This window comes from Dipodomys merriami, unplaced genomic scaffold (assembly GCF_024711535.1).
Source record: "Dipodomys merriami isolate MVZ:Mamm:240054 unplaced genomic scaffold, mDipMer1.0.p SCAF_636, whole genome shotgun sequence".
Classification (NCBI taxonomy): Eukaryota; Metazoa; Chordata; class Mammalia; order Rodentia; family Heteromyidae; genus Dipodomys; species Dipodomys merriami.
In genome coordinates this window covers 113,310-138,360 of record NW_027206220.1, presented here as the reverse complement: position 1 = coordinate 138,360, position 25,051 = coordinate 113,310, and the positions used below count along the sequence as shown (strand labels likewise).

General features: G+C 41.1%; 1 protein-coding gene across 3 annotated transcripts in view; it reads left to right on the top strand.

The window, feature by feature from the left end:
- Nucleotides 1–25,051, top strand: part of LOC138815304 (ran-binding protein 17) — a 210,685-nt gene that overhangs the window by 125,948 nt on the left and 59,686 nt on the right. Inside the window, exons 16-19 of one of the 3 annotated variants that reach the window (XM_070004642.1) lie at nt 1,529–1,609; nt 10,328–10,391; nt 10,480–10,588; nt 22,685–22,788. The exons of the other annotated variants lie outside the window; for them this stretch is intronic. Coding sequence (XP_069860743.1) covers nt 1,529–1,609; nt 10,328–10,391; nt 10,480–10,588; nt 22,685–22,788 — 358 coding nt within the window. The remainder of the gene's footprint in view (nt 1–1,528; nt 1,610–10,327; nt 10,392–10,479; nt 10,589–22,684; nt 22,789–25,051) is intronic. 3 annotated transcript variants of the gene reach the window in all.

The following is a 25,051-nucleotide window of genomic DNA, read 5'->3' as shown; positions in this document are numbered from 1 at the left end:
CCTGCACACACACACACACACACACACACTCCTGCACACACACACACACACACACACACACACACACTCCTGCCTGTCCTGGGGCTTAAACTCAAGGCCTGGGTACACACACATACACACACACACACACGCGCACACACACACACACACACACACACACACACACACACACACACACTCCTGCCTGTCCTGGGGCTTAAACTCAAGGCCCGGGTGTGGTCCCCGAGCTTTAGTGCTCGAGGCTATCACTCTACCATTTAAGCCGCAGCAATACTTACAACTTTTTAGAGACTAACTGGAGATAGGCTTCTCAGAGACTTTGCTCTCCTGGCTGGCTTCAAACTGCAATCCTCTAGCCTCCTGAGTAGCTAGGATTATAGGCCCAAGCCACCGGCACCCAGCTCAGACATTACTTTTTAATAAAGCTTTAAATTTTTGTTTTAATTCTTAGAGTGTTTGTTAAGATAGCCATACAATATCAGGACACAGTTTAAAACAAATATTGACCCTTTGGGTCAGTTAGACAGTCTCTCTCTCTCTCTCTCTCTCTCTCTCTCTTTCTCTGTCTCTCCCCACTCCCTCTTCAGTTAAAAGAGAGCACTTCATTTTAGAAGCCTGTACCAGAGGAGCTTATTGAAACATTGGAATCATAGTTTCTTTTTTCTTCTTTGCTTTTTTTCCTCTCTCTCTTTTTTTTTTTTTTTTTTTTTGTCAGTTATAGGGCTTGAACTCAGGGATTAGATGCTGTTCCTGAGCTTTTTTTGCTGACGGCTAGCTCTCTACACAGCTCCACTTACAGTCTTCTGGTAGTTAATTAGAGAAAAGAGTCTCACAGACTTAGGCTGGCTTTGATCCATGATCCTCAGATCTCAGCCTCCTGAGTAGCTGGGATTACAGGCACGAGCCACCAGTGCCCAGCTCAAAATTTCTTTCAGACAGAACAGTTAGTTTCAACAGGAAGCCTTGCTGAGACATGTTTGTGGGACTTCTCCTTAAATTAGCCTTAATATTAGCAGAATTAACTGAGTTCTAATCATAGACGTATCTTTCTATATTTAGCTTAAATTTGCATGCCTCTACTTGTCACCCCACTGTACATGTGTGACAGGTAGGTAGTACTATCTTGTTTGAAGAGAGCAAAGGTGCATAAACAGTCCTGGTTACAGGAAGCTAGCTCTGTTTCGGCAGTGACTTTTAGCCTCCGTTTGACCTTTGCACTCTTGCCTCTATTATCTAATGTCTGTCTTGGTTACAAACAATGTTTCTTGGAAAAAGGATTTTTAAGTTTGTACAGTTTTTAAGTTTATACAATTATGTACCATTTGGAGAGCAAGGTTGAGTATGGATTGATTATGCAAAAATTTAAATGTGCTAGAAAAGAATTTTTAAGTGTTCTATTGGAAGTTGAACCTGCCTTTCATTTTACGATTTAGGTCATCTAATTTACATAAATGTGTATGTTCCTGTGATTCTCCCTATATAGGCAAATGTCTTACATATAATACAATTTTTTTTATTTTGTATTTAGTGTTACAAATCTTAAATACTGGGGAAGATGTGAGCCTGTAATTTCCAGGACTCTTCAGTTCCTAAATGACCTTTCTGTTGGATATCCTTTTCACTGTGTATCTGATACTATATGTAAACAACTAGAAACCAAGTTGTAATAGCCAGGTATTTTCCTTATTTATTATGCTTTTGCAGTTTTTTTTAATGAGAAGTCTTATACATCAGGGCATGTTTTTGAAATTTTATAATAGCTGTCAAACTATGGAGCATTTCTGAGTCATAATTGAATTTTTATCGCTGTTAGTTTTGTTTATACTCACCCAGGTTAACTATCAGAAATTCTTTTTCTTTAAGAAAGCATGTAGCTAGTTTTAAGGAGGTCAGGATGTTTTTAAAATGTTATAAACATTGTACTTCTAACAGCAAATACATATAACATATAACACATTTTACACATTTTATATATATATATACATATATATATATATGTGTGTGTTCTAAAGTTGAAGAGAGCATCATTTTCATGAGGGCACAAGGGAGTAGTAATGGGAAGAAAAGAATAAGCTTTTTTTATTGCATTTTTAATAGCCTCACCAAACCAATGTTCTGTCTACTCCTAAGATTTCCCATTACATAGTAAGTGTTTATATTTCTTTATCTAGCAGATTCCTAAAACTCAGACTTCATCCTTCTTTCTTACTAGATTATACTTGGTAGTTACCATTTTTATATTTCTTCCATTGGAAAGGACTGTCTAGATCATCTTTCATACATTAGCTATCAAACATATAGGTGCTGTGAAAACTAAATGCTGTTTTAGTTAACTATTAGCATTAGCTGATACTTAAATTCTGAAAATGGGCGGCTTTGGACAGAAACTTAATGTGGGTTCATTCCAGGAATGTGTTTGTATTCGTTAAGTTTAAAATTGTGTTCCTTGGAAAACCATAAAAGATTTCCAAAGTATTAGACACCCACTTTTGTGCTGGAATTTAATATGCAACTTTTTATTGGAAAATAATCGTCCTTGTCTGGTGAAATCCACCATGCAATATTTCTGTTAGTAGGTATAATGCAATAAAGACAGGGAGGGCTATTTATCACTACAAATTTTGAGGATTTCAGGATTCTTTTTATTATTTTAATATATTTCTTTGATATTAAATCAGAAAAATGATAAATTACACCTGTCCAGGCTGTTTTTCCTTTTTACTGGAAAATGATGTACAACCCAATTCCAGTGGTCATTTTGGCTTTTTGGGATATGTATTTTTTTCTTATTAAAAAAAGAACTCAACTGTATTTTTTTCTAACAGTAATGCTGAAATACTCTTTATTTCTAACATATGAAGTGGTTTATAAGTACTTCCTCGAATTGCAAACTCCGGCCTTTTCACAATGAATTACTTTAAGAACATATTATCTAGAAGGAAACCTTAGTTTTTTTATAGCACATAGCTATGGTTTAGATTTACTCTACTTTTGGGGTGAAATTGATATTTAATGTAAAGTTAATTTTATTTGTATTTTAGTATAATTTGCATAATGCATAATTTATTTGTGTCTGCTATTTAATGTGCTTTTCTACTATATATTTTATTCCAAATATTACAACCCTTTATTTCAGAAACTGTTTCTTTTCCTTTTGAACACTTCAATTTAATTTTTAAAAAAATCTTAATTTTCAGAAAACTTATTAGATAGAACTTAAAAGGCTGTAACATTTTAAACCAACAAATATGAATGATTCAACATAGGTGCATTAATTTATATTTTTTAACAATTATTTCAGGTTTGCATATTTAGAAATACATATTAGCTCAATTTGATTTCAGTGCTCAGTTATTTGAATTATAAATCATTATGTCCCTTCTAGCTGGTCATTCATGAAATATCTTTGAGTTCATTTACATAATGGAATATCTGAGTGGTGTATCTATTTCAGTGCAGTTGCTACTTACCTAATGCATGTTGTGTTGATTTCAATCAACTTCTTTGTGACATATTTTTTAATCTTGATTTTAAAGCAGTGTGTTATTTCTGTGTTAAAAATAAGATGACATTCTCCAGCAATAGAAAGTTATTTGAGATAAAAATAATCATCTTATTGGCCTCTGTTAATGGAAAGCTGTTTGTGTTTTTTCTTTTCCTTTTTTTTTTTGGCCAGTCCTGGGGCTTGAACTCTGGGCCTGGGCACTGTCTGTGAGCTTCTCTGTGCTCAAAGCTAGCCCTCTACCACTTGAACCACAGTACCACCTTTGGCTTTTTCTGAGAGTCTCACAGACTTTCCTGTCTGGGATGGCTTTGAACTGCAATCCTTGGATCTCAGCCTCCTGAGTAGTTTAGGATTACAGGCATGTGCCATTGGTGCCTGGCTGGAAATCTATTTCTATGTTAATATTCAAGACATTTTTATTTAAAATATTAGTAACAAAAACCATGCTATATTACTGAAACTTTCGAATGTTCCATGTTGCTTTATAGTAGATATCTTCAGATACTTTTGGTTTGGGTTTTGGTTTGTTTTTCTTCTAATCTGCTTCAGGTGAAAGTTACCCAGTGTTTGTGTCACCCAACACCAGTCTCTCTGCTTGGTACTCTTATCTGACTGGAAACTGAAATTGCAAAATAAGGTCCTTTTCAGGACTGGCTGGGAAGCCTTCCTCTGTCTTGAAGCGAGGTGGCCTCAGGTTCTAGCAGATCATAAAGAGACTAAGAGGCCCTTGACAGGCCCTCCTCTCTAAGAGGACCGCTGCCGAAGACAGGAGGCTGCCTGGCCCCAGTGGTGCGGGCTGAGGGGTCAGCGCTGACAAGCGCCATGAGGTGCATGAACGCAGACAGACACTTCCTAGCTGGGCATGACCGCACCAGATCAGACACGGCGCTGAAGTGGCTGTGCAAGGCCAGCCCTTCCCGCTCGGGAGTGAGGGTCCGGCCTTGTCTGACTGCTGAAGGACCAGCAGCGAGGGAGCGGCCCGTCAGATCACGTGACGGGGAAGTGCTGACAGGTACCCCTAACCCAGCTGTCCATTAAAGATTATCAAGTGATCAGGATTCTTCTGCAGTTGATTATTTACTGAAATTTACAGCAGCAATGGGCTTCACTTTGGGTCTCAGACACAATAATAAGGAAGAAAGTTTCGTTCTCTGTGGGCCCCTCAAAAGTTTGAGGAAACACAAAGTATGTTGGCTTTTACAAACAAACTAACCTCCCCCCATCAAAAAAAAGAATAGTTGTACAAGCTGGTGGCTCACGTCTATAATCTCAGCTACTGGGGAAGCTGAGATCTGAGGATTGTAATTCAAACCCAGCCCAGGCAGGAAAGTCCATGAAACTCTAACCTCCAATTAGCCACTAGAAAACCAGAAGTAGCACTGTGGCTTAAAGTGGTAGAGCACTAGACTTGAGCAAAGAGCTCAGGGACAGAGCCCAGGCCCTGAGTTGGAGCCCCATGACCAACACCCCCGCCTCCCCCAAAAAAGAGAAAATAATTGTACAGCAATTAATGAATTTGTTCAAACTCATTTTTTAACTTTTAGCAATACTTTTTTTTTTTTTTTGTCGGTCGTGGGCTTGAACTCTGGGCCTGGGCGCTGTCCCTCAGCTCTTCAGCTCAAGGCGAGCGCTCTACCACTTGAGCCACAGCGCCACTTCCGGTTTTCTGGTGGTTTATTGGAGATAGGAGTCTCACGGTCTCTCCTGCCCGGGCTGGCTTTGAACCGCGATCCTCAGATCTCAGCCTCCTGAGTAGCTAGGATTATAGGCGTGAGCCACCAGTGCCCGGTGCGCCCGGCTTTTATCAATACTTTTAACAGCAGTTCTCAGGACCAATCACTTCTTTATGTTATTACATAAACACCTACAGAATTATGAGGTCCTAGTTCAAGGAACTGTAGGCCCCCCTAGCTAAACATTATTAAGAATTTCAAGACCCCATCTTAAACCAAGGTCAGATCTTGGCTTAAACCCAGTATTTAAACCAAGGCCACATCTGCCTGGTACCCTGTACAGATGTGCAGCTCACACACACACATCTGCCTGGCACCCTGTGTAGATGTGCAGCTTACACACACACACACATCTGCCTGGCACCCTGTGTAGATGTGCGGCTCACACACACACACACACACACACATCTGCCTGGCACCCTGTACAGATGTGCAGCTCACACACACACACACACACACACACACACACACACATCTGTCTGGCAGCCTGAGTACATGTGCGGCTCACACACACACACACACACACACACATCTGCCTGGCACCCTGTGTAGATGTGCGGCTTACACACACACACACATCTGCCTGGCAGCCTGGGTAGATGTGCGGCTCACACACACACACACACACACACACACACACACATCTGCCTGGCACCCTGTGTAGATGTGCGGCTCACACACACACACACACACACACACACACACACATCTGCCTGGCACCCTGTACAGATGTGCAGCTCACACACACACATCTGTCTGGCAGCCTGAGTACATGTGCGGCTCACACACACACACACACACACACACACACACACATATCTGCCTGGCACCCTGTACAGATGTGCAGCTCACGCACAGGAGAAACTGGCCCTGGCTGTCTACCTTCCACTTCGTCTCAGAGTAGTTCTCTAAGGTTTTGGGACTGTCCCCTTAGTTCTTACACCCTAGAATTTGTTGACTATAGTTTTTCTACACATACATCACAACCTATTTGCTAGTTTATTTCAGTTCTTTGGTTTTTGCAAGCCAAAGAATCTGTTCCTATCCAAGCTACCTGATTACTGTGATTATTTCATTTTCAACTCCATACTTTTCTGTCCATTTGTCTTTGCTTTGCTTCTTTGTTTTTGGCATAATAACTAGATCTGTATCTTTAATCTAGATTTGATGTCATAATGATCTTAAATTTAATTTCTCCGTAATAATTTTTATTAGCCCAATGTCAATTAACATCATTTATTTTTCTTTCTTTTTTTATAAATTTAACTCACATAACTTGTGAGCTAATTTTCTGAAAATCTATACATTAAAAATAATTGGCACTGTAATATAATTGGCATTGATGTAATATGGCTACTCTAAGGGAGCCCCATTAATTCACAGTTAGCTAGCTACAGCTAATGAGCAGGCCATTAAGTACAGAATAGTTTTGCATGTTTTTGATGGTTAGTTGGAGATAAGAGTTTTACAGACTTTCCTGCCGGGGCTGGCTTTGAACCGTGATCCTCAGATCTCAGCCTGCTGAGTAGCTAAGATGACAGGCATGAGCCACCTGCTCCCAGCTCCTAAACATTTTTAAAGTACCAAGTAATGTGCCCAACCAGACATCCTTACTGTGTCTTTAACCTTACCTACCACTTTCTAGATGTGATAGTAGTCAAGAACCAGTAGAAGAGAAGAAATGAAGCAAAGATGTAGAACCGTGAAGGAGTAAATTGCGTATGTTACAGGAAATAATAAACAATAGCAATTCTGCTTTTTTGAAGCAATGTTAAAATGAATTCCTTTATTTCATGAATACCACTATCTACAGATGTTTGTGACCACACTGAAGAAAACTAGTTCTATCATACACCCCTCAGGCATGCATCTCTTAGCACTCATCAAAAGAAATGCTCGTTCATCTCTCTCTCTCTCTCTTTTTGTCTCTATCAGCCTTGGGAAAGTCTTCTCTTGATCTTTGCTACTTGGTTGTTCTCATACAAGGCCTAGGTAAGAGAGTTTGCTCTGCTGCTCTGCCGCCCTTCCTCGGGTCTTCCCCGGTTCTTTAGACCCTTGTCTCACAGTGTTACCCCTCAGGTGTTGTTTAGATGTCACCCTGCCTCTCTCAAAAGCCCAAATCGTTTCCACTTGTTATTTAGGCCAGAGCAAAATTAGGTCCTTTACAGTACTTGACTTACTGAGTTCCCCTATCTAATTTCCTGGCACCACTCAACTACAATTTGTACTTGATATTTGGACCAAGGTAATGTGTTTACCTTCCCCTTTCTGTGTTGCGCTGAATTGCCACATGTGCCGTTCTCCTCCCTTAATGCCTTACCACTCGGCGAGGTCTCGTCCCGATTTCAGTCCCTACCAAAGACTGCAAAGCCAGCCTGAAATACTTGTAAGCCCTAGTCCTTCGGTGCTGACCGTACAGTAGTTATTCAGAGTAATCCCTGCCATTCTCCTTCCAATCTCTTGTCTTGTGCTTAATGTTCATGAACACTATGTGCATACCTGCATGGCTGACGGGTGAATGTACTTGTGGTCAGACAGACTTGTATGTAAATCTTGACTCTACTTTTCCCCATGGGTGAGTCCTATTCAGAACTCCTAACACAGGTGCTGTTATTGCAGCTATTCAGTGTGCTTATTGCCATGAGCTACAGGCTATAATGTCACCCACTGCCCCACCCAGTTCAAATGGCACAACTTGTGAGAACTATAGTCTGTTAGAGCAGAATGAAAGTTAAAAGATCATAAGTGGGTCCATTTGGCTTTTCTTTTTAACATTACTAATCTTCTTAAGGCCATACTGGCTTTGTACTGAATTCTTATAAGGAAATGTAAATACTCAGATGAATTCTCAGTCTCTCCTTTATTGAAAAAAATAAAAATCCTTAATCGCTTTTTTCTTAGGAATGTAATTAAAAGGCAGTAAGTCTGGCCTTGGCACAAAGTGCACAGATGCAGTTCTGCAGAAAATGTGTGTTTGGCAGACGAGATTCTTCCTGTGAATGCTGTGTTTATTGCTTCCATAAATATTGTATTGTCAAAGCATGCCTTGCTGTTTATTAACATCACTGACAAGAAAGATCCCTGTTAATGGCAGTATTTATATTACCCATAGACCCTGTCACTTTTAACTTAGCAATTTTAAGAGAATTGTATATGGTAATTACTTAAGATATTTTGAAGTTTATTGATCCCTACCCCTGTTTAACTGAGTGAAATTTGAATGGCAGTCCTTCTGCCCGTGATTGATGATTATGAAAAATCATCAGACGTGCATCTTTAGATGCAGGAGAAAACTTGCTGCCTGTTCTTGTCCTTCAACCTGCCAGAAAGACTTGGTGCCTGAGTGCCTTCCAGAACCACACACTTCAGAAAGTGCGTGAGTGCTATAGCATCCTTAGAAAGTGTGGGTGCATGTACACAATTGCTGTTTAACTGTAGTGGTCACGTTACACGGCTTACATCCAAGTCATACGAGTTGTGTTTGGGGAAGTCATTTGCCTATCTCAGTAAACCTTATAGCTAGTACTAGTTTTGTACGTTCTTTGCATGTTTTACTTACTTTCCCTGATTTGGAATTGGCAAAGCCTTTTGTATCCTCTGATCCTCCAGACAATGCTGTAAGACATGTTTGACTAGGCTTCATTCTCAGTTGTTGGAAATGGAAACAAAGGTTTCGGTAGGCTGAGGGTGTTACTCAGAGAGGTCCGGCCAACTGAACTGAGTGTGGTCAGGTTTCTCACTGGATTTCTCACTCTTTGACACCGTCAGCTGAGGCTAAAATTGAGTACCACTCTGCAGGGGCAGTTTATGGATGTACCTTTTTGAAGATAATAAGAAGGGAAGGAGCCATTTTTGTCTTACAACATGACTGGACCCATGAAAGAGTTCTACAGCTTTTTAAAGAAATGCATGGGTCCGTCTAGAGGGGATGACCAAGATACCCTAGCTGTAGTAGAAAACACAAGAGTGTGCGAAGAGAAGGATGATCACATACTGATGAGGTGTGCTTCCAGTTTACCTGGTACTAGAAATCTTCTGGGCTTTGTAGTTATGTGGGTAATTCCTCAACTTCAGTTACAGTGAGCCGAGTTAACCTCTTCTGTGTGATCTTGGGCAAGTGATTCCGTTTCTCTTGAGCTTCTGTTTTCATATCTACAGAATATTAATAATAAATCATGTTTAACCATGTAAAGATTGGGTGAAATAATATAAAAGAAGGCCTTCTACTTAAACACTTAAGAAATACTCATTCTTTTTAAAAACTTTATTGTAAAGGTGATATACAGAGGGGTTACAGTTACATAGGTAAGGTAATGAGTAGATTTCTTTTTGAACAGTGTCATCCCCTCCCTCATTTTCACCCAGAAGTATTAATTCTTTAAGCTATCCTTCAACACTTGGTGATGCAATTTTCTATATCCTCATAACTATATTCTGATCTTAGATTTCTGTTGAGTTCATTTGTGTCCTTTTGTGTGTGTATGTAGTATTGGATTTGAACTTAAGGCCTCTGGCATACTACCATGCGAGCCATGCCCCAGACCTTTTTGCTTTTATTTTTTAGAGAGATTCTTAAACCCCTACTGCACCCCCAGACCCAATCATGGACCATGGTCCTCTGATCTATACCTCCTTCATAAATATACACTACCATTCATGGCCCTCATTGTTTCTTAAAATTGAATAATTGTCTTTAAGAATTGCCTATTATAGGTCCTTTATAATTATTTTACTATGAAATAACATTAAATAAAAAGAAATTCCTGGGTTACAACCCAAAGAGTAGAGAGGGTCAGTTTTAATTTTCCACTTTCAAGACTTTAATAGTAAAAGAGTTCTTGTCTTAATTATAAAATCCATTCTTCTTTTCTATAACTAGAATATGTATAAGATGGAAAAGTAATTGCACTAGTTAATAATGTATTATCATTCTTAGCAGAATGGAAAATAATTCTACAGGATACCGTTGGAAATAATAATTATTCATCATAAATAGAAACTGATGCCATTGTAGTCCAGCATTATTTTGTGATTTATCATATATTGATAAGACCAATTCTTTCCTTAGATTCCTTAACTTCTGTTATACCTATATTCTTTTAAAAAAACTTGTGAAGATGGATGCTGTGAAATTCATGCTAAAAAACCACACGGTAAGTGCTCGTTGTTAATGATGACCAGAATTGTTTGACAGTTTAGGTCGACCGTTGGTAATCTTGGATGCTCTTTTGCTTTTGTTAGAGTGAACACTTCCCCTTTCTTGGTATCAGTGACAGTTACAGTCTCAGTGACCTCAGGTGCCGAACAACCTTCTACACAGCCCTCACTCGTCTTCTGATGGTAGATCTAGGTAAGGTGACAAACTGAGCTCTAAGGCGCAGCCTACGTACGCTTGTGTAAGTAAAGGAGCAGAGTCCAGTGGACAGAGCTTGTAACTTAGGCTTTGCTCTCTTAGACAGTTTTTTGTGGCATTCTAAGATTTGAGTGGTCACTAGTTAGTACCAAGACAAATCTTTATACCTAGGAGGTAAAGTCATTTCAACTAGTATTTGCCTCGATTCTCTACGTCAGCATTTATTTTCTGTGTGTCCTTTGACCCACTGATTTTAATTTCTGAATCCATAAACAGCCTTAAACACAGAAAAGCTTCATAGAGCATTTTTATAGTGGCATTTTAAACAGAGAAAAGAAAATGGAAATGACTTTGATGTCCGCCAGTAAAATTATAGCACATGTACTTAATAGAATGGTCTATGGTGGTTTGGGGCTTTGGAGTATGGCTCAGTGGTAGAGCACTTGCCTAGCATACACAGGGACCTGGATTCTATACCCAGCACCAGGCGGGGTGGACATGATTTAAGACAGTACAACATACGAACTTTTCTGTCATAACATTAAGAGAAAAGGTGAGGTGTTAACCGTGCACATGGAGTGATTGTGTATATAAGGGGGAAAATACATCAAAAAGACTCAAGTGATATTGTTAACAAGTGCTAAGTGGTTAATGTAGACATTGTGGAAAACAGTATAGACATACTTTAAAGATTAAAAATAGGACTGTTTTACGACTCAGCAACCCCACTACTAGATAGAAACATCAAAAGGAAGGGAACTTAGTCTGTAAAAGAAACATCTGCACTCCCATGTTCATTGCAGAGTTGTTTATAACAGCCAAGAATGGGATCAACCTAAGTATCTTAGAAGATGAATAGATAAAGAAAATGTGGTGGTATATTTACATAGGATTACCATACAGCCATTTAAAATGGAGGAAATCCCGCCCTTTGAACACCATGGATAAACCTGGAGGTCATAAGCCAGGCAGAAACATAAATTCACCCAAACTAACTCATAGGATTTAGAAAGGTTGATCTCATTAGAATTAGCATGGTAGTTAACAAGTGCTAGAGAAGTTGAGGGAGGTGATATTTTCAGAGCCTTGATATAGACATTCAAGTAATAAGGAATAAAATTCCAGAGATCTATATTATACTCTTGAAAAATGTTAAGTATCTTCACAAAATTATAACTATGTGAAGTAATGCATATGTTAATGATAATGCTGGGTTTAGTCATTCCTCAGTGTTGCATATGGTAAGTACGTAGCTGTCAGTTAAAAATAATAACTTTGTCTTTGGGTGGCATAGCTATGGATTTTCCCCATTCTGATTAATTGAAGTTTTTAATGTATTTCTTTTATTAAAATAACAATGCTGCATAATGTTTAAGTCATGTTAAATACTTTTTCTCTTCATTAGTAGTCCTGGGGATCAAACCTAATACCTTGTACATATTAGCCAAGCATTTTATAACGAAGCTGCATCTCTACCCCTACCCCAACATTGAACTTACCTGTCTCATTAAAATTTTGTCATTCTTTGTGGTAAAATCTTTGAAAAATCCTTTCTTCTAAAGGGCTTTGTGTTTGTTCATTTCTTTGATACTAAAAGGGTTAAACTCAGAACCTGAAATGTGTCTGCCACTGGAGCCACACCCCTGGCCCTGTTCTCTTTAGCTGTTTTTTAGGGTAGGGTCTCGTAGTTTTGTCCAGGCAGGACTATGATTCTCAGCACCTGTGCTTCCTGTGTTCACTGCAGGCAGGAGCCGCCAAACTGAGCCCCTTCTAGATTTTGTTGGAATGTATTTATATTATATATGTATATTTTATATATAAAATAAATTATATAAATAATATCAATTAGAACTTCTTACTCCTTTCTGACTATAACTAAATAACCACTGGGTAACTTTTCCCTCTCCCTTTCCCCTGTTTCTTTTTTGTGCTAATGCCAGAACTTGAACTAAGAGCTCCACACCCTCACTTGGCTTGGACTCAAAGCTCACAATGCCATTTAACTTCTGGTTTATAGCTGGTGCTCCACCACTAGAGACATGCCTCCAGCCTGGCTTTTTGCGAGTTAAGTAGAGATGGAGTCTCACAGACTTTCTGGGCTGTCTAGCTCTGAACTGCCGTCTCAGGCTTAGCATCTTGGGTAGCTAGAATTAGAGGCCTGAGCCACCAGTGCCTACCGCCCTCTCCTTCCCCACTGTCTCCAGCTTTGTAATGGTCATTCCATTCTCAACTTCTGTGAGACATAGATGTGAGATAATGCAGTACTCCTCTTTCTATGCCTGATTTCAGTTAATACAATAACTTCCAGTTCTATATCCATTGTCACAGATGACAGAGCTTCATTCTTTTAGAGCTTAGTGCCGACTTTCTGCTTACGCCCCGTGTTTCTTTATCTTTCCATCAGTTGCGGGATGCACAGGTTGCCTCTTTGCTGGCTGCTGTGACCAGTGCAGCAGCACCTGTGCGAGTGTAGGGGTCTCTTGGCAGACTGACTTCATCTCCTTTGGGTGTACTCAGTAGTAGAACCCCTGGTCACATGCTAAGCCACATTGCCTCTGATTTTCTCCACATCCTCACCAGTTTTTGGTCTTTGTCTTCTGGATAATAACCATTTTCTAAGAGTGATATTGTGCATCATTGTGGTTTTGATTTGCATTTCCTTGGTGACTAGTGATGTTGAACATCTTTCATACACTGTTAACCATTCATGTGTCTTTTTTTGAGAAGTAGCCATTTAAACCTATTACCCATATTCTAAAAAGGGTTTTGATTTTTGGTTATTTTACTCTTGAGTTTTTAAAGTTCCTTATATTTTGTGGATATCGACATTTTGTCAGAAAAAAAAAATGCCCTGCAAGTATTTTTCTCCCGTTCTTCCATGTTTCTTTGCACTTGGTTAATTGTGCACAACCTTTTTATATGAATACCCTGTTTGTCTATGTTTTATTCTTGAGATCTTGTGGTTTGTGAGTCCTGTTCAAAAACACCCTTGTCTGGTTTCAGTTTACTTTGTTATTTTTTGTGAAAAGCTGAAGTTAGGGTCTTGGAGTGGCACCGAATCTTTCTGTGGACTCCCATCTCGTACATTCGAATACTGCAGGCAAGACCAGCCGCTGTAGATGCACAAAAAGTTCCATCAACAATAACATCTTCAGAGACTATAATTCTGATTCCTTTTATTTCTCTTGCAATATATTGATTGATCTAGCAAGTTACACATGATTTTTTAAATGTGATTATAGAAAAAGAAAGAAGATAGTTTTACTTTTCACTCAAAAAAGACAGTGGACCTTGACATGGGAAGGTAACTAAACCCCTTCATCCTCCACACATATTATTTTTATGTACTTCCATGGAATAAGTCACCAGAAAAACAGTTAAAAGTTGTGAGGAATGCAGCTGGAAAGAGTAAGGAAATTAGTGGGGTTGATATCTAAGGAAAGATTAAAAGAACCATGTATGTCTAACTTGGCTAAGTGACAACTAGGGCTGGAGGCAAAGAGAATTGTCTATAAATATTTGAAGAGTTTATACCAGGCATGCAAAGCCCAATCATGTGCTACCTTAGGCAAATGGAAGATCTGAAAGACAGCTTTTCATACTGCACACTGTCCTCTTTACTCTTGACTGCTGCTTTGGCATGAAGAAGAGCAGCTCCAGACTCCATCCAGACTCTCACTGTCCCTGATATTCAGTCAGCAAGCATATACTGTGCTAATTAACCTCTGAGATCAGGGTGAAGTGTCAGGCATAGTGGACCCTGGCCTCAAAGGGCTTGAAAACCTGTATAAATTTCACTTAGTTCTCCATCTTGGGAAGTTCTCTCATACTGATCCTGTTACACAGAGTGAACAAAGTAGAGAGACCAAAGTTAAAGACAAATATATCCAATAGTTAATAGGATTTCAAAGTCCTTTGATACGTAAGTTGATGTTATTGTTCAAAGTGGGTTTTTTTTAAGGGGGTGGGGGTGGTAAATATGTCATTACTCCCGTTTTTAGATACCTTGAGTGACACAGAAAGAAGGCGGCCATTTTATGAGAACATAGGTAAAATTTAAAACGATAGCAGCTGTGCACATGGGACTTCAGCCTGCTTGAAAAGGAACTCATTTTATAAGTGGTTTTTACTTTTTTAAAAATGTGTAAGTATGAAGTGAGTTTTGTGATATAAACAGTTTCTTCCCTTTTCAAGATCTGGAGTTGCCCTTCTTCCTAAAATGTTGAGCCCTGTAGAGTATTGACATTGTCTTTTTCAAACCAAGCCCCAGTAGATGTTCACTAAATGCCTACTGAATATAAGTGGCAAACAAGTGTACCATAACCAAGAAGCCAGTCTTAGGGCTTCTGGAATTAGCTCTGCTTCTCTATGAGGGTATCTAGAAGTGTCTTTGACCATTGGCCCCCAAGACAGGGCAGCCCAGTGGCTGCTTACCTTCACTCAGGACTAGCTTCTCTTGGCCGTTCTTGTGCCAGATCATACATCTGTCGGCCTCTCCTCGAAGTTTTGCTCCTTTGCAGGTGGTCATTGGGAGAGCATTATTGAACAGAAGTTTGTATTATTTGAAAGCTTGTCTCAAAAGCTAGGTTGAGTGCCATACTGTTGTCAGAACTCCTGTAGATACGGCCTCATAGTTTAAGAAAAAGATAAAGAGGAGTAGCAGAACAACACAGATCATGTATCAGAGAAAGAAAGAAAAGTACTGGATGGTGAGAACCATTCTCAAAAAACAATCTGAAGGCAAACTTTTTAAATCATTGATTTGGGGGGACAATAAGCATCAAATAAGAAAAAAAATTCCTAACCAACCTGTGGTTGCAAAAGCACTGGACGTGATTCTTGGATTGAAATATAAAGCATATATATTGTAATTGAATCCTACAAAATAAATTGAACATTTTTTGTATATCAGCTGTGCACGTTGAAGTAATTAGAAAAGGCAAACAGAATTGGGTGTCACATTAATTGGTATTTACTTTGAAAAGCATTTTGGTTTCTCTTCAATGATTTGTACTTTGTATGAATTTAATTAGATGCTATGTGCCCCAGGTTGTATTTCAGATGAAAATGGGGAATTTTGGCAACAAACAATTGAACTGTTTTATCAAACTGCTTTCGCTAGAGAAAATGATCGCTTGTATGAGGGCAGAATTGAAAGCACTTCATCATGAGAATGATGACATCTCAAAGCATAAGATTTGTTGGCTATTTCCTTTTTGAAACCCAAGAAATTATTAAAATGAATGCAATCGCTTCCTTCCCATGCACATGGCCAGTTGTCTGCGTTTGGATGTTAGCCCTTGCTCAAGCTCCCTGGGTTAGGTGAATTTTAACTTTGTCAATCCAATAAACTGAAAAGAACGAGCATTACCCATGCCCGTAAATGGAAAACTCCAAGGCGCTGTCCAGTGTGAAACACCTGAATGAATGAAAACCTTCTGTTATTCAACTTGAATGGAGATGAACCCGGCTGGCAAACACTGGAAAGGGAAGTGTAGAAAGAAACCAGACATTAGAAGCTTGGCAGTGGTGGCAGCACCAGCAGTTGCCTTTCCGGGGATGCTAGGATTGCTCTTGAGCTACTCAAGAAGCATGTGGGTAGAATTAAACTCCGTTCTCAGTGACTGAGCGGACACTGATATTAAAATGGTGCTTACGGGTGGTGAGAAACAGTTCAGTCTTCAGGGGTGATGGTAACGGTGCCCATATTCTCTTACGCCTTGTAACAGGTAATTAGTGCTTGAAGACATTGCTAACTTACATTTGAGAAATTTTATATGATAAGCTTATAGTTTGAATAAAAAAGAGTGTTCCAGAAATAGCTAGAAGTTAGAATTAAAATACACAAAAGGGAAATTTTTCTTTGCTTCATTACTAATACCAGCACATTCATATACAACTTTAGTTTGCAAACCCCTTTTCTGAACATTACCTTGTGTATCACAGGTTTCATTAAGCAGATAGTATTCCATTGTTGCTCTGCTCAGAGCGCTTGTCTTCCCACAGTTAATCACACAACTTCACCCACTTCTGCCCAACTGTGCCTTCTCCTTTTGCCTTCTCTGTCAATTAGGAAATGTAATTTTATCTTCCCTTTTATTTTAACTGTTTGGACCTAGTGATTGATTTGGGGCTCGGAGGCAGTAAGAGGAAAAAAGAAAGGATTATTTTCTAAAATTCTAGGAGATAAGCAGCTTCCGTTGTATTATCTGCCTTGTATAGAAATATATTTCAGTTTGATGGTTGGTGACAGTGAGCAGTAATTTTAAAAATCTGTTCTTACGTCTAACAATTGGGCAAAGCAAATTCCAAGGAAGATTCGGCAGGTGAGGGGTATGGTCAGAAGTAGCTACTGTTCCATGGATGGCATATTTCACCTGTGTCCCTGGCTTGGCAGAGATTTTTGGGAAGAGAGACTTGGCAGGCAGGGAGCGGGTGTGCGGACAGTGTAGAAAAGTGGGCAGTAAGAGGTAAAGAAGCATCTGGAAATACTTAGAATCTATAATGAGATAATTAAGACTAATTAGCAAGCCCTGTAGGCAGAAAGCAACCCATTAAGTCCACATCCAGTTTTAATAACTTACCTGGTTTTCAGGGGAGAATCCAGAGCACCCCAGGAAGAGATGCTTCAGGGTGAAACTTCTAGGCTAAGTTTCTTAGAAAAGACCAGCAGTGCTCCTCACTGGGAATTGTGTTTTTCTTCTAGGAACTAAGCTAAGCAGTCCGGTTCCCTAGCCAGTGAAATTTCCAAGAGCCTCACTTTTCTTATCTGTCTGTCTTTAGGACTTGACCTGTTGTTGAGCTGGGGGTGTGGCTTGAGTAATAGGACATTTGCCTAGCACGGGCAGAGCCGCCCTATATTCAGTTCAGAGTAGCAGAAGTCCCATTGTTTAGTCTCTTTCATACATCTTTATATCATTTAGAGGAATTCCCAGCACAAAGCAAGCATTTGGTAAATAGTAAGAAACATTTATTAAAAGTCAGACTCGCTGACTACCAGGGAGACCTCTAAGTGAGGGATGTTCAGGGCTGTTAATGCATCAAACCATGCCCTTGGTATCTAGGGCTATTATTTCCCTATAGAAGCAAGCACTGACAACACTTCCTGACAGATACTGAAATACCCTGGCCTGCCTGAAGCCACAGGTCATTTCAGAGGTGGATGGGACTCCTCCACCTAGCGGAAAACTGGAAACAGGAGCGGAGGCCGCGTTTGGCCCTTGTTCAAAGGAGCACTTAGGCACCGTCTCGAGTCTTGACAAGAAGAACTTTGTGCTCTCCTACGGACGCTCTGGGTGCAGCTGTGGTGTGGACCTAAACATGGCAGGTTACGGACTCTCTGAGGTCCCCGCTGCCTGAATTTATATTTTTTGTGGATCAGCATCTTTATCTTGGAGAAGCGAAGGTTTGTTGGAGCAGCTCTGTTCCCAAAGGAAAGTGTACTGGGACAGCAATCTGTGGTCACACTTTATTTAACCAAAGTGCCAGTGGCTGTCATTTATGAAGTTCCAGCAAGGGGAGTTGCAGATGGCTAACCCCACACAGCTAGGCTTAGAAGGTAAATATCAATCTCTCCGTTACAAGCAAGGACAGCCAGGCTTAGAGGTTGGAGAGTCAGGACTCAGGCTGAGACAGACCTCCTGACTTGAATGCACTTTTTTCAGTACCTTTCTCTACCTCTCGCAATAGTTGAGACTTTTGATTGGGAGAACCACATTGAGAAAACAGAGTAAGATTTTTCTTTATGTATATACACAGTGAGCCCACTTCACTCACAGCTTGATACCACATGGTAGGTAAGTATTTCAAAAACAAACATTTAAGCCAGGCACTGGTGGTTCACGCCACCTCCTAGCTGCTCAGGAGGCTGAGCTCTGAGGATCGCAGTTCAAAGCCAGCCCGGGCAGCAAAGTTCGTGAGACTCTTATCTCCAATAAACTACTAGAAAACCGGAAGTGGCGCTGTGGCTCAAGTGGTAGAGCGCTCGCCTTGAGCTGAAGAGCTGAGGGACAGCGCCCAAGCCCAGAGTTCAAGCCCCATGACTGACCAAAAAAAAAAAACAAAAACAAAAACAAAAAACCATTTTGGCTGTTGGTCTTTAAGACAGGAGTCCACCATGTAGTTGCCAGCCTTTTAATAAAGACTTGACTTTAAAAAAAAAATTAATTCCTGCACACACATACTTTCCCTGGTGTAGAGAAACTCTCACTCAGTCCTTCATTATTGGTAGTTGTGTTCACATCACTGCATGATCTGCTGGACGTTTGCCTGGCTTTAATTTTGTGAAAATATGCCTTTAAGAAACAAGGGGCACTCAAAGCTAATGTGCCTAATTTAAATAATAAAGTATGGCATTAGTTCTGTTGTTAGCAGAAGTTGAGTGGTATAACGGGGAAAACACAAATTGCGTATAGACAGCATTGAACTCTGTGCCTACTGTATATTGTATGTGTAGGATTTGATCATATTCAGCCATTGTTTTTTGGTTTTGGCTTTTTGGTGGTGGTGGATTTGGGTGTATGTGTGAGAGAGAGACAGAGACAGAGAGCGATACATGGGGAATGGAAACCAAGGCTTTGTAAAAGCTAGGCAGCGCTCTGCCACTGAACTACATCCACAGCCTTCTTGTTGTTGCTGTTTTCAGGTCAGGCTCTAAGAACATGAGGACCTTAAATACTCACCTTTATTGAGCAGCTGTCATGCTTTCAAACACAGTATTTACCTAATAATGCCAGGCACTGGCTTGGCACTAATACTAAAATGCTAGTGCCATCGCTGCTATGTTCTGAGTATCCCCCTTTTCCCTCCTTTCTTTCTTTCTTTGAACTCATGCTTGTTAGATAGGCATTCTGAGCCGTGGCCCACACTTCTAGTCCCTTTCTGCATTGGTTGTTTGCAAGGTGGGATCCTTTCGTGTCTTGTTCTCCAGGTTAATAATGTTACCGTGTTTCCCCGTGTTGCAGGAGGTGAAGGCGGCCACCAGCCATTAGCTGAGATGGAGTCTCAAATTTTTTTCTGGGACTATCTTTGAACTGTCATCCCTGGTCTCTGCCTCCAGCGTAGCTAGGGTTACATACTTGAGCTACTGAGCCCAGATGAGCAGCTTTCATTTTTCCTAACATTTGATCTTACAGTAAAAGAGAGGTAGGTTTATCCCTATCCATGAGGGAACTAAGGCTCACAGAGATTCGAAAGTATCGCAGTTAAATAGTGTGTGGTGAAGTCAGGTAGCTGGGCCTGTCCGTGGAGAAGCCTCACTTCACACACCATCACAGAAACACAGCGGCGCACAGTTCCAGCACTCCAGCTATGCCCAGGGTACTGTCAGTGTGGGCTCATGGGTGATCATTTACATATGCATATTGTAAGTTTTATCTCCTTCAGTCCCCACAGTATCTCTGGTCAAATGGTGGTGGGTAATGGTATGATACAGGTAGTGTTACAATATTGCTGGTTTTAGGGAGCTATGCTTAAATATCTGTAATTCAAGATTTTTTGTGTGTATACTCCTACTGGGGCTTGAACTCAGGGCCTTTCCTTAGCTTTTTCCCTCAAGGCTAGCACCCTATTACTTGAGCCACAGCTCCACTTCTAGCACTTTGGTGGTTAATTGGACATAAGAGTCTCACGGACTTTCCTGTCTAAGCTGTCTTTGAACCACCTTTCTCAGCTCCCAGCCTCTTGAGTATCTAGGATTACAGGCTTGAGGCACTAGTGCCTAGCTTCACAACAAACTTAGACTATCGTGAAAAGAGGAGGCAGAAAGGAGAGGGGACGGGGGAGGGCATAACTCAAAGGTAGAGTGGTCACGTAGCATGCATGAAGCCCTAGGTTTAATCTCCAGCGAGAAAAAAGAAACAGGCTGGGCATGATGCTACAGGAGACCAAAAAGAGAAGGAAGAACATTTGCAAAGGGACTGGGGAGCACGCACCTCAGCGCTCTGTGTAGGTCTGCTACCACCAGTCAACAGAAGAGGAATAACACGGCTGCACACCACCTGACAGAGGGCTTGTAATTTGGTCTGTGTTTGTCTTCACTTAGGATCTTTTGTCTAGAATAGCAGATTAAGAAAAATTTTGGCATGGTTTTGTCAATAAAGCCAAGTCCTTGACTCCGTTAGACTGCTGAAACAAATTACGTGAGTTCAGAGGGAAGAGAACCATCATAAAAAAAAAAAAAAAACAGCAGTTATCCAGATCAGCCACTCTTTAAAAAGAGTCAGGAGAGACCAACGTCGTGGTCAGTGAGCCCCGGTTCATGGTTGTGGCCTGGGTGACCGGTGTGGCTGATCTCCCAAATGAGCTTGTGTACAGTGGCCTGCATTTTAAGCCCTGTGTCCCCAGCTATTTGGGAAGCCGGCTAAGGCTAGCCCAGGCAAGAAGTTAGCAGCCAGTAGCTGAGCATGGTGTCATCGCAGTTACTCCAGAGGTGGCAGAGGGAGGACTGGGATCCCAGGCTGGCCCGGAGAAACAGGCTGAGACCACATCCACATTGTAACTACAGTGTGGAAGGCCTGGGGCCTGGCCTGCACCCTAGGTTCCTTCTCTGTAAGGTCGTGGGTAGGTCGGGTTCTCCAGTGCTAGCAGGCATCTGAATGGCCCACGAAGCTTGTATTTGGTAGAAGTGTGCGTCTAACACGTCCCTCAGGGATGCTCAGGCTGCCAAGCCGAGGTTGAAGGCCTTGCCTCTCTGCTCCTGGCCCCGTCTTTTTATATATCTGCAGATGGGGTGGGAAGGACTGGCCCCACCCTGCCCTCCCCAGGTCAAGCCGGCCGCTGCATGCTCACCTGGGGCCCCTGGGCCCCTTGCCCAGGCAGTCCACCCCAGCCCTCACCGAAAGTGCCATTCCTGGGTCCCATGTAAGCGGGACCCGAATCCAGCCCTTGCACAGCCTCCACGCCCACCGGGAGGACTGTGCCCCTCCTAGCCTGTCGCTGATTCAGTCCAGTCTGTTCCTTTCCTGTTCACTGACATTTTCCTAAGAAAGCTTCTGGCTGCTGTCTCTTCTTGAGTTCTTCTTTCTTTTTTTTTGGTGTGGGGGGGGGGGGGTCCAGTCGTGGGGCCTGAACGCTGGGCCTGGGCACTGTCCCTCAGCTCTTCAGCTCAAGGCTAGCGCTCTACCACTTGAGCCACAGCGCCACTTCCGGCTTTTTTCTTTTTGCTTATGTGGTGCTGAGGAATCGAACCCAGGGCCTCAGGCATGCAAGGCAAGCACTCCGCCACTGAGCCACCTTCCCAGCCCTGAGTTCTTCTTTCCTCCCGGTGTTCTATTGAAACATTCTAGTGGCACAGAAATGAGGTGTGCACCACATCACCCCACCTCCGCCCGTGTCAGCCACACTTAACCTTTCTGTTTCTTCATCAGTAAATGGGCTGGCTCGTGGTTCTTTGTGGTTTAACATCAACAAGATAATCCAATCTAATTTCCAAAGAGACTGCTTTTGAAAAAAATAGAAATGACAGGTTGTGTATACCTGTGTATGAAATGAAGGTTCTGCTTTAGCAGAAACATTGAAGAAAATTTAATGGAGGATTTCTCTTTTTCCTATTGTCCATAATGAAAAGGAAATAAAATGTGAGACGTGTTCCCGGAGAGGATAGAGAAAGTCCAGTGACACCTGGGAGACCCTGTCCTTTGGGGCATATAAAATTTCCTTTGCCATCTATATAATAAATCAGTTTGAAAAGGAACACAACTAAAAGAACAGTCAGGTAGAACCCTCTGGGCGCCCGAGTCCACGAGCCCTTCAGGTCCGTGGCACCTGAGAGAAGGGAAGAGTAGACCCTTGTCTGGGCGGCTTTGGCAGCAGCCTTCCTGGAGGCCGCAGACCCAGAGGCTGCAGGGCTGAGCTGCCGGAGGCATGAGCCTATTAGAGCCAATAAAGAAAATGGCTGGTAAGTAATTTCTCTATTTCATTTGGTGCAAAAGAGAAGGCAGAGCACCAGAATATTCAATGAGCCGAGGCACACATGTGGAAGGGTGCGACCTCTTCCTGGGAAGCTTTCTAAGCCAGGAGAAGCGCTCAGGGTTGAGGTTAACATACAGTAGTATGCAGGTTAAACCATGTGTGACCCTTTTATTTCTCTGATAGGTGAAGATGAGGATGAATTTGAGAATTTTATGCTGCCTCTTACAGTCTCTTTTGAAACAGTGTTACAAATATTCAACAACAACTTTAAACAGGAAGACGTGAAGGTGGGTTTTTGTCCAATGAAGAAAGATGATTTTGTTCTTACACGAGTTCCAAGGAGGGAGGGAGGGGGGAGAGAAGGGAGAGAAGGGAGAGAGGGAGAGAAAGAGAGGGGGGAGAAAGGGAGGGAGAGAGAGAGAGGGAGGGGGGAGGGAGGGGGGCACTCTGGGCCTCCTCAGGCTTGCCTGCACTCCAAACTGTACTTTTCAAGGGAGCCCAGCCCTAGCTTCTAATACAAATGGACTTTGAAGTCTGAGTGATATTGGACAGCCATCTCATGATTAGACAACGAACTTGTCTTTTAGAACATGCCTCGTGCGCACCTCTTAGACTAGACCTTGTATATGTCTACTAGAACGCACCTGTGTGTGCACCACTTGAAACATCTGTTCACTTATCTACCCTCTGCTGGATGTTTCAACGCATCCAAGTGGAAAATGCACAAAGACACAACATGCTTAAACACTACATCTCTAAATATTTTTAAACAAGAATTTATATAAATCAAGACTTTATTAAATGGCTAGGCATATATGTGCAAATAGGAGCTGGTCTTGAAGTATTGCATTCGTAACTGAACAGAGTGATTAGGATAACTGATAGCTAAATAAGGTTTTTATGTGCCTGTGGGAGCCATATTAGGATTGATTTGACAAGTCAGTTCAGCTGTGGCAACAGTCGTAATATCTAAGACCACATTATGTTTTATTAGTAAAATCCTTAAGTATAGCAAGCTGTTTGTGATAAAGCTGCCCTATTTTAACATGGGGGATGGGAACCACAGCTCTGCTACACAGAAATAGTATCTCCTGGAATTATAATGTATCGGGGCTATATTAAATAGATTGATGCTGATTATCATCTTTGAAAGAATCACAGATGCACTCCAAATAGTCCAGGCACCTTTGATGGTGATGCTTGAGTCAGACTTTATTGTTACATGGAATATGTTGAAATATTAACCATCTTTTGCATGGCTACTCTTTCCTTTCACCAAAAACAAAAATAAAAATAACAAGAAGAAGCCAAATGGAAAATGATGGCTTTCGATGGTATCTGTAGAATCTTCCTCAAAATATAATTCTCCAAGTGCTATAAATTTTACAGTTCTTAAAATGACTGTTTATCAGTGTGCCATGTTCTGAAACGATACAACTGGAAAAGATCTTGCATATTTTCTCTGTGTTTCCTGTATTGCTGAATTTTTTATCACAATTTCTATTTAGGTTAACTATATTTTTAGATGCCTTGCAAATATTTCTGCTGTCCAGTAAAGTCAGCTTGAAGGTGACTGTTGCTGCCCTTATCAAAATAAAGCAGTGAGCACGTTAAAAAAACACCATCTTTATAAAAATTACATTTGTCTCATTTGAAGATTTCATTATGTTCTAAGCCTGTTTTGATGTAATCCCATCTAGTTTGATAGAAACCGTCTTCCTAGAGTCATTTTTAATGGAGTTCCAGTGATACATCCCTAAACCAGCAAGTTCTTAACGACCCTGGAAAGTGACTGCTTGATTACACTTTAACGGTATTTGCAAATAAAATCACAAGTAATTAAGGGAAATCTCCAGGCTTTTGAGCAAGTCTGATGCATGATAGCTGCCTGATTCAGCTTCATCTAGAGTAATGCTGTGTAGGCAACAGCCACCGAGATCAATAGCAACGTAATGATAGTGGCAGAATTAAGTGAGTAACCTGAGAACTGTGACTCAGAATGCACGCAGCTGCCACAAGCCAAGGCCATACAGTGCACTCCGCGCTTCCGTCCTAAATGTTCATCAAAAGACGCCCTGCAGGAAAATGGAGTTAGATGCTCTTTATTGCTGATCGTGTCTCTTGCCACATTTATCAGGGAAATTGGATTAGCAGTTGGCAGCTGCAGGTAGACAAGATTCTGCAGTGATTAAATATGCAGCTTGGCTGCATTTGTTGTGACAGACCTTTAGTAAATTCTACTGTAAGCACCATCTGTCTAATTTGTGTAAAGAAAACTTGGTGCTTTAAGCTACCAGTAAAGAACTAAATCTGTTGCTTTATCATAAACAAAACTTTTGCACTAAATGCTTTTAAGTGTAATTTATTAGGTTAAGACTGTTTTTCTAGCTTGATGAGTAAATAATACATGCAAAGTGCTTTCAGGTACTTCATTTTGCAACTGCCAGAGATAAAAACAGTCCAGTTTTGTTCGTCAATAAAGTATTTAGTATTCTAACCCACAGGAGGTGATTCTGTTAAAATATCTCTATGAAAATGCTGCCAGACTGC